Genomic DNA, 9,503 nt, shown 5'->3' with positions numbered 1-9,503 from the left:
CCTAGCCTGGCCCATGGGCTAAGAAGCCCAAGACCAAGTCCAAACCCATAAAATTTTGGGTGGGCTTATTCCACCCCTGGTCCTGCTAAGGATGTACTAGCCACTGTATTTTCCTTCATGAAGTCTCCTGAAGTGCGAAGGCCTTTAACATTCAAGAAATAGAATGATTTGTCTCCTCATTTCATAAGACATGTTATGCCACATATTTTGTTGGCAGATACTAGTAGCTCTAAATGTATTGACTACAAATCCAGAGACTAGAACCACAGGGACAAACTCAAATATATCCTGCTATACAAAAATAGGGATTTTCCACCCAGAAGTCCTAATCTGCATTTCTACAAGTATGGTAATTGTTTTAACTGGAATTTTATTTCAAATACATACAAATCTCAATGCTACACTCTACACTCACCAAGGCACCATGTGAAATACCAGACTTGCATAGTGTCTGGAAACAGCATTACTTACAGAACAAGATAAATAATGATATATAGTAAACTCTCAAACACCTTGAGGAGCTGAAAAACATAGAGCAAGGACTTGGTAACATTCCTGCACTCCTACTCAATGTTCATGCCTCGACTGGGAATTACTACCAGATTCATGGTTCGACTCCTGAGAAGTAAATAAGTTGGGGTAGGAAAAATATGGATCATCCTCCATTGAAGGTAAACGCTGAGGCTGGTGAGTCCTTCCATGTTCAAGAACTTGGCCACTGGAAAGAGGTTGTTCAGAGCTGTCTTTGGGTATGTCAAATGATGTGGGATTTTCCATCTCAGATCCCCATTCAGGTCTATGGTCTGGAAGTGGGTCCTGTAGATATGAGGAATAGCCATTGGCATCACCAAAAGACTGCTGATGTTCAAACTGAGGCACATTCATGCTGGCAGATCGATCAGAATCATCTGCGTCGCCTGTCTGGATAACTTCTTCTCTGTGCTCCTGGTCATTGCTTTTCTTCATGAGTTCGGTGATTCTAACATGTGCAAGACTTGCGGCTGAACGAGCTGCTGATGCTGCACGTTCAGCGCTATCTGCAGCTGCATGTGCTGCAGCCAGGACATCCTGCAAGTCCACATTGGCTTCAGTTTTGGTTCTTGACAAGGGAACTGGCTTATCCCCACTTGCAGGAAATGAAGCAGCAGCTAACGATGGAGGAGCAATGAATGGGAGGAATTGTTTGTCTCCCCTTGCACCAGATGCAAGATTAGCTGCTTCACATGGGGAAGCAGCCAAAGGTTCTCGTGCAACTTCGTCAGGTTCTGAATGTGATCCCTTCATGTGATTTTCATTGGATCCAGAGTATCTCTTAATTCCATGATCAATATCTAAATCTGGTGCAGACGGAAAGGGTACTGGAACCACTTCTGGGGTTAATCCTGCATCTGCACTTGGTCGCAAATCAATCTCAAAATCTGGTACAGATGGAAAGGGTGGTGGGACCACTTCTGGGGTTAATACAGTATCTTCACTTGGTCGTAATGATACTTTAGGAACCCCAGGAAGATCTAATAGATCGAAACCAGTGTCAGGATCAGAATGTTCATCACATGCTTGAGCAGGGGCTGAGTGCAGTGAATCATCATGTTTCTCTTCGGGGAGAGGCAGTTTAGATCCACTTATAAACTGGGTTGGGCCGTTCTGTCGAGGAAAAGTTAATGAGCAAGGAGACTAAAGGGAGAACATTTATAGCAGAAGCAGTGAAAGAATATGTTCTAGTTACCAGCAGATCTTCATGCGGCTTGAAGAACTCAGTTTCAGAAGCAGATGGATCCCAATCTATCTCATGCTCCTCAGCGATTTCCCTCAGCAACTTCAGTTTTGTTTCAGCAGAAGGGGCACGAATAGAAAGCAGTTCAATTAGCTGTAAGGATACATTAAACACAAAACCTCATTAATAAAAGAAGGCACCAAAACATAGCTAAGTGGTTCTCACAAATGGATTTCACTGAAAGATCAGAATTATATGACCTGTCGATTAACCCCACATTCTGGCATGAGTTCTGTTGCAGCTGCGACAAATTCCTTTCCATATTTGGAAGCAAATAACATTTGAACCTGCTGCAATTCTGGCAAGTCTGCACATCTTGGTGCAGCAAAACAGACACTGGAAATTGCTTCTTTCAGATCTAGAGGACACTCCCTGAAAATTTTAGCAATATAAGACATTTGAATGGGAAGAATTACCTAAATATGACTCACAATAGCCAATACATTATTGTTCAGTTTGCAATCTGCAGTCCCCAGGGAGCCGAGGGCTGCACATTAATTATAGTATCTGCAGTTGTGCAATGATATCTATACCATCAACATTGTTGCATATGTTGCAATATTTGACCTGCAATAAAATAGTATATATATTTGGACAAATACCCTTCTAAATTAAAAAAAATTCGGTACTTCAATACATGGTCTTACTTAGAAATTTATGGCAGTATCTACGATAAACATATTAGTTCCAGCTCTTCACAGGTTTCAGCAAGAACGAAGAAAAGCACAGTGATAAAACATAATATTTGGGAGTGCACAACCGACCGCTCTACCCTAACCCAACCTGACCACATTGGAATTAGTAAACTCTATCTCAGCCTTGCAGGTTAGGCTTAACCCTAAGCCAGCCTGACCTGATAAACCCAAAGCTTTTTGAAATCAGTCTGGGTTGGCCTTATCTGCTGTATGCCTCTAAATGCATAACTTAGCACATCATATAATAGGGTTTTATATGACTTTGCAATTTGAAAGTTAAAGCTCTATACCATAGCTGACCCAATTAGAGGAAGAAATAATCTCATGTCAGAAATCCTACCTTAAAACCCACATCCACATGCTCTATTTAATGTATCAGATTGCCGCATCTCAGTGCCATTTTGTCCTATTCTGCTCATTATACAGTATCAATTTGCCATTATGGCAATTAGATATAAGATATAATCCAGTGATTCCAGTGTATTTGTCATATTGTTTCTTTCTCCTTTGTCCAGAAAATTTATTCTCTTTTTTTCTTTTTATTTTTTTAGATACAAGATATCCTCCAGTATATTTAACATTTCAGCCAGTCAGCTAACCAACTTTCACTTCCTAGTTGGGTGGTGCTGGCTGGTCAGTCAACTAAAACTGACTAGTTTTGACTAGTACCAAGTCATCATTCCACTAAGGTTCTACGGTTTTAAATATCCTTTTAAATTGATGTAGTAACTTGATATTATGCTCCCTATTGTTTACTGCTTCTGTGCCATTTCAACTGTGTTGCACAACAACTTTTAACTTGATTTAGTAACTCAATATCATTTCTCTGTTGTAAGTATCGGGTTTCTCTATGGCGCATGGCCTCTTATTCTTCATTATCTTATAGTTACAGCTAAAAAAATTATTTCAGAAGTGATTTATTACATTACATTATCATTTATTTGCAGTTTCAAACGTATTTCCTGAAATATACATGTACTTTTTAAAATTTAAATTGCATGTATATTTAATAATCTTTGTCACCTAAGCAACTATAGTTCATGATTTAGCTGCGTTACCACATTGATGCAGATACACTACCTTGGACCGACCCAAACCCAGTTGGGTATCCAGATGGAGATGAATCGGGTCCAGTAGGATACTAGGGATTTATTTTATTTAGGTAGGTAATATTTTATTCAGTAAATTTTAGAAAGTGGGATACATTTGCAAGTGTTAGAGTTGGTTAGGAATCTTAGGATGTTGTTTCCTTGTTAAAGTTGTTTCCAAGTTTACTAGGTTTCCTTTGCTAGTTGGGTTTTCTTCTTTTAAAAAGCTTGTATTAGGATGAAATCACAGATTGAATAGAATGGAACAGTTGAGTTATGGTTTGAGGTCAGTGTGGCTGTGCGTGTGCATTCTTCTCCCCCCCCCCCCTCTCTTTCTTCCTTCTTCTTATGCGATTCCTTCTCTCCCCCTGCAACTCTGATTCTTCTCAGGTTTCCCCTCTTCCTAACCGGTCCTTCACCACACATTGATAATCTTATTGAGAAAAGAGGGAACAAAGAATGTGGAGATTTAAAGCTCTAGACGAAGAAGAATGATCTAATTTTCACCTTGGATTTAATGGTTTTGCTATCATATTTTACCGTATTTTGCCTTCCAACAAACAAGGAAAAATTTGAATATCAAAGTTCCACATGTTTTCTCTCTCACACTGTTTCTTTTAACCTGTTTTCCAGCCCAAAGCTATGGTCGAGACATGGTTAAATAAGTCTGTATACCAAGTCAAATATTCTTGCACACAGTAGGACTTCGATAGAAGCCTTAAATAACTCCAATGTGTAAAGGTACAAAGGAATATGATTTGACAAAACACGCTAACTTCTAAATCAACCAAAAAACATGAAAGCGGAAATGCATCGAGAAGCAACTAAAAAGCAGATAATCACCTCTGTGTCTCAATAATGGGAAGCCTGACGGTGATAAGTTCACAAAAAAGCTCAACAATCTCCTGTGCAGCCATCATATTCTCTTCTCGAATAATGTGTTCCACCTGAAGAAAAAAAATGCCGACGACCAAAATTACGACTTACAAAGCCAAGGCAATTAAAATAGGTTCATAGATGACCTCTATCACTCTTTGTAATAGACAAAATCAATGAATTTAAGACGAGAGAGTTACAGTACCCGTATACGAGCCGTGGCTTCCTGCCCATTCTCAAGGAGCTTAGCGATATCCTTGCGCATCTGTTTTATCTGAATCCCTCTTCTATTTCGCAACAATTTTATGCGCGGAATAGTGAGCTTCAGAAGGGTTTTACTGAAAGCACAAGTTACAGAAAAAGAATGAAACGAAAATCCAAATAATTATCACGGAAATTGCTCAAGCAAAATAATAAGAGAAGAGATTGAAACAAGGATTTTCGCAGTACAAATCCTCCGACCCATTGAAGACAAAGCGATCTCAAGCGCGTTTATGAATCAACCAAAGTAAAATTAGATGAAATCGAGGAATTCAAGCAAAAGAAGAGAAATTTTACCATTTAGCTCCCTTAAATCCCTTGTTGAAGAAAGAATCAAGCATCGACATGGCTAAAACGAAGATCCAGAAACCCTAATGAATCTCAACCTGATCCAAAACCACCACCAATAACAACAAGAATGATCAAACAGCGGATGGATCAGTACTTATCGGGAGAATTTTTTTATTTATTTTTATTAAAAAGTTGATAAGATCATGAAGGCATAACTCATTTATTAATAGACTTTTCCGATCAAATCTACAGACACGGAAACAGAGAAAATTGACAAGAGGAACCTCCCAAGTACCATCTCACCCTCTACCTGCTCTGCCTTTTTTCTGTGTATCCAAAATCCCTGAAGCGGCGTTTCAATTCAGTGGTTAAGGAATCAGTTGCTTATGGTCGAAGTATTCCTATTAATCCAGTTCCGATCTCTACTTTAAAGTTTAAAATACTCTTTGACTTTGTATCACATGTGCTATTTTCAAGTATTAATAAATTAATTTACTATAGGGTTTTTACCAAAAAAAAAAAATTACTAGAGAGGGTGGCCCTTAGTGCAACGGTAAAGTTGTTTCATAGTGATTTGAGGTTCGAGTTAGGTACTAGTCGGACCTTTATCCGCTACTGTGCACATCATGTTGCGCAGCAACGGCGGGCAACGGATAAAAATTCGTAATAGTCTCTCTGTGAAGCGGAATAAGACTGCGTATCTTGCACTAAATTGAACTGAGTCGTTTACAACAAAACCAAACCATTTAACACCCTTGACTACTTACTATTTTTTTCCTTGATGTCGATATAGATCGCCGTATCGGTTTATGTTAGGCAGATTACTGGAAAAAAAATCAATTTTTTATTGAAAAAACACTTTTTGGCTGTATCAACTGGTACGTACTAGTGTTGTATCAATATCGATGGTGTACCAATCATTATGGTTGATATGTATCGGCCGATACAATATTGATATCAAAATCCATGGATGGATGGTAAACTATCAAGACTTATGGAGAATGACACCCACTAGATGCTCTCAAGCAAATTAGGGGAGGCATCTCAAAAGGGTCCCACTTTCATCCATAGTTGGAAAATCAGGTTTGCTAGTGAGTCAACTAGCTTGAATAAAAAAAATGAAACTTGGCCAAGAGTCATGAAGACCTTTTTTTTCGGTAATAAGAAGTCATTAAGACTTACCTAGGTTTAAGAAATGACTACATCAGGTCCAAGATTTTATTGACCTAGGGTTTTTGCCCGAGTCATGTGAAACTCATAGAGGGTTTTTTTTATTGGACCATATACTATTCATATAAACCATAAGTTTGGATTACAACTAAACAAAACTTATTTACCAAAAAAAAAAAACTAAACAAAACTTTAGAATTTTTGTTCCTTGTCTTCATTAGTAATCCTTTTTTTTTTTTTAATTTCTAAAGCAACCATAGGTTCATAGGCTCAGTCCCTCTTCACTCGAAGAAGGGGAAAATGAAGTTATTATAAAAGTTTTTTTTAAAAAAAATGGCTCGCCCAAATCACAAGTTTTGAAAAGGGCGAGCTAGTTTTCCAATTATGCTTCCATTAGCACTAGAAGCAAAAACACTCTCCACTTTCGCGCATCAAAATTGAGCTCCGACAGTTTATATTGTCCGCTCTCAGTTAAAATGTTCTTAGCTAGATATTTGTAGAAGCGGGCCTTTGTAGGTACGATACCAAGTTAGTGACTCTTTGTTGATGCTCATTCAGTATCCTCACTGGTGCCCACAAATATTCTTCTTATGCCATTTAACTAGTGGAGATTCTGAGCCAGGTAGACAAAATTTTAGGCAGCATTTGGGACACATTCTAGGCATAGTTGGAAAACTGGGTTTTGACTGGGGTGAATCGCCCGAGGTGAGTCAAATTTTGAAAAACCTGGTCAGGAGTTATGTAGACTAGGCTAGGGTAAAAAATGGTGAGACTGGGTCATAAATGGTCCGAGTCAAATAAGACTCTGTATTTTTACCCGAGTCTTGACAAAATCGGCGAGTTTAGTCATTTTAAAAAAAAATCATAAAACCAGTTCACTAAGAAACGGAGTTACCTAAATAGTAAATCCATAATCTAAAACAACAAGAAAGCCTCAACTCCTCGACTCTCTTCTCTTGTTCAATGATATAAACTCAAAATGCATTGATATGTGATTACTTTCCCCCCCATATTTTTCTGTAATTTTATGATTTTTTACTAATTTATACATATTTATTGCATTATAAAATAAAAAACGTGACTCATCTTGACCGGGTTTGACAAGACAGAGTCACCAGGTTTTCTAGAAGAAGAGTCGAGTTAGAAAACTTGATTTTCCAACAATTCTAAGTTGATAATGCATTCTAAGATGCAAAAAACAGTTGACCTAAAATACATTCCAAGAATAAGTACCAAACGGAACATGAAATTACATGGTTATTGAACAAATATAGAACCATATTTAGAAATAATTGAGCCTTGATACCGATATATACCGATCATTTAGATGTTTAATATAACACACAGAAAGATGCGGGTTTGGGAGCATATATTGGTTACCTCCACAGGAGAATATAATAATGAGCAGAAGGAGGGCAGGCAAGGCTGAAGAGCTATCTATTCATGTTCTCTACTAGCTAGAGATGGATTTTCAGTCCCAGTAACTCAGGTAAAATTAACTTTTGTGACTAACAAAGTGGGGAAAAGTTGTATTTATAGCAAAGGTGCTTCAATTGATGCATGGTTTTTTCATGCTTCATTTGCATGTTATCTCCCCCATCCTTTCGAACCCCTGACCTTTAGGTGAGGATGTCAAAATCTCAATCACATAAACGGATGCTTGTGATTGATCTAATCTTAGATTAAGACATTAACATTGTTTTTTATTTTAATCATGATTTAAATGTAAGTTAAAGATTTAAATAATATTCAATTATAGAATTGAAGGGAGAGGGTTTCCTGCAATGGCCGGTAGGGTAAAAAGGAGTCTACACATTACAGTTAATTAAAAGTTGAAAAATGGTATCTTCCATATGAGGCCTACATGCATGAGACCCACATAGACAGAATAAGAGAGTCTCACTGTTTATTATGTGAGGAAGGTATAAAGGAATCTATATAAGGGGTAGCACGTGTAGCGATCTTTTTTCCAAAATGGAAATATTTAAAATTTTCGAACGGTCTAATCTTAGTTCAAGTTAGACATCGTGTTATCATCGTATCATGATGTAAGATGATAAATAAATGACTAGGATCCAAATCAAATACTTTAAAATGCTAAAACATTATGGTTAAACTCTATCCTTTGACAAACATCATGACTATAGCGCATGATGTTTGTCATGTTTTAAGATGCTATATGAACACTCATGATCCAAATCAAAGTTACAGTCATGTATTAAACCCTAGATACGTCTAGTGTAATTTACCAAAAGAAAAAAAAAATTTTTAACTTCAAAACCAACATGTACAAGTGGTTTTGTAAGAGTTTGGTAACAAGTAACAACACCGGCCATCACGTGGTAGCAATTTTCTTAGATGAATATCCCGTAGCTCCTAGCCCTAGGCCACCATATCTTCCAAGTTCCAACTTCCAATCAATTAAGCCCACAAATACTCGACACATAGGAAAGTAGGCAGTTTCCCTTCACCAACTCGTTCTTCCTTTGGAGAAGGGTCTGGATGTCTAGGGATTGATATTGAATTCATTGGGGAAGATATTATTGACTTTGTGTGGGCCAACTCGTTCTTCCTTTGGAGAAGGGTCTGGATGTCTAGGGATTGATATTGAATTCATTGGGGAAGATATTATTGACTTTATGTGGGCCAACTCGTTCTTCCTTTGGAGAAGGGTTTGGATGTCTAGGGATTGATATTGAATTCATTGGGGAAGATATTATTGACTTTATGTGGGCCAACTCGTTCTTCCTTTGGAGAAGGGTTTGGATGTCTAGGGATTGATGAAGATATTATTGACTTTGTGTGGGCTTACCCTGGTGGTTCGCTACTCCCTTGGGAAAACTACGTCAGATGCTTGATTGGTGGTTCAAGTCTCCTTAGTGACACCTAGTCCACATTTAATTGCTTTCCAAGAACTGGAGCCTTTGGGTATCATATTTGACCCCTTGTGGGTCCCCTCAATGCCTCCTTGTGGGGTCCTGTTGAGGTTGATGGCCGGTGGACCCTTGATTTGCACCAAAAAAAAAAAAACCCCGGCAGCACAAACCAAGAGCTTATGGGTCCTAGTGAACCTCACTCGGGTGCCTCTTTCTTATAAGAAAAAAGAAAAGGTTTGGAGTACTAGGACATGATCGTCATTATTTGACGATAATACCCCCCCTCTCTTTTGTTTTCCCTCCCTCCCATGCCCTCAAATCCTAATGGTCTATCGATCGGAATCCGATTACAAGGTAATCGTCCTTTTTGAACTATAATGAGGGTTATTTGGTCATTATAATGTAATGCAATTGCAATCCACATGGCAACCTCTGATTCACTGTAGATAAGAGGCTAACGTTCTCCGGAATC

General features: G+C 38.2%; 1 protein-coding gene across 1 annotated transcript; it reads right to left on the bottom strand.

Moving 5' to 3' along the window:
* Positions 1–353: 353 nt before the first annotated feature.
* On the bottom strand, positions 354–5,115 carry LOC122640564 (IST1-like protein). Its single transcript, XM_043833789.1, has 6 exons — positions 4,992–5,115; positions 4,639–4,771; positions 4,401–4,504; positions 1,975–2,146; positions 1,727–1,867; positions 354–1,644 (listed from the first exon to the last, which is right to left on the bottom strand). The coding sequence occupies exons 1-6, from the start codon at positions 5,039–5,041 to the stop codon at positions 568–570; spliced, it is 1,677 nt and encodes a 558-aa protein (XP_043689724.1). The 5' UTR covers positions 5,042–5,115; the 3' UTR covers positions 354–567.
* Positions 5,116–9,503: the final 4,388 nt, after the last annotated feature.

The sequence above is a fragment of the Telopea speciosissima genome, chromosome 1 (assembly GCF_018873765.1).
Source record: "Telopea speciosissima isolate NSW1024214 ecotype Mountain lineage chromosome 1, Tspe_v1, whole genome shotgun sequence".
Lineage (NCBI taxonomy): Eukaryota > Viridiplantae > Streptophyta > Magnoliopsida > Proteales > Proteaceae > Telopea > Telopea speciosissima.
The sequence above is the reverse complement of the archived record's forward strand: the minus strand, read 5'-3'. Positions and strand labels throughout refer to the sequence as shown.

Excerpts from the sequence above, each read along its gene's own strand:
- LOC122640564 (XM_043833789.1), bottom strand. The coding sequence starts at position 5,041 with ATGTCGATGCTTGATTCTTTCTTCAACAAGGGATTTAAGGGAGCTAAA. Across the intron at positions 4,505-4,638 it reads AAGCCACGGCTCGTATACGG|GTGGAACACATTATTCGAGA; the intron begins GTACTGTAACTC and ends TTTTTTCTTCAG. Across the intron at positions 2,147-4,400 it reads CCCATTATTGAGACACAGAG|GGAGTGTCCTCTAGATCTGA; the intron begins GTGATTATCTGC and ends TAAAATTTTCAG.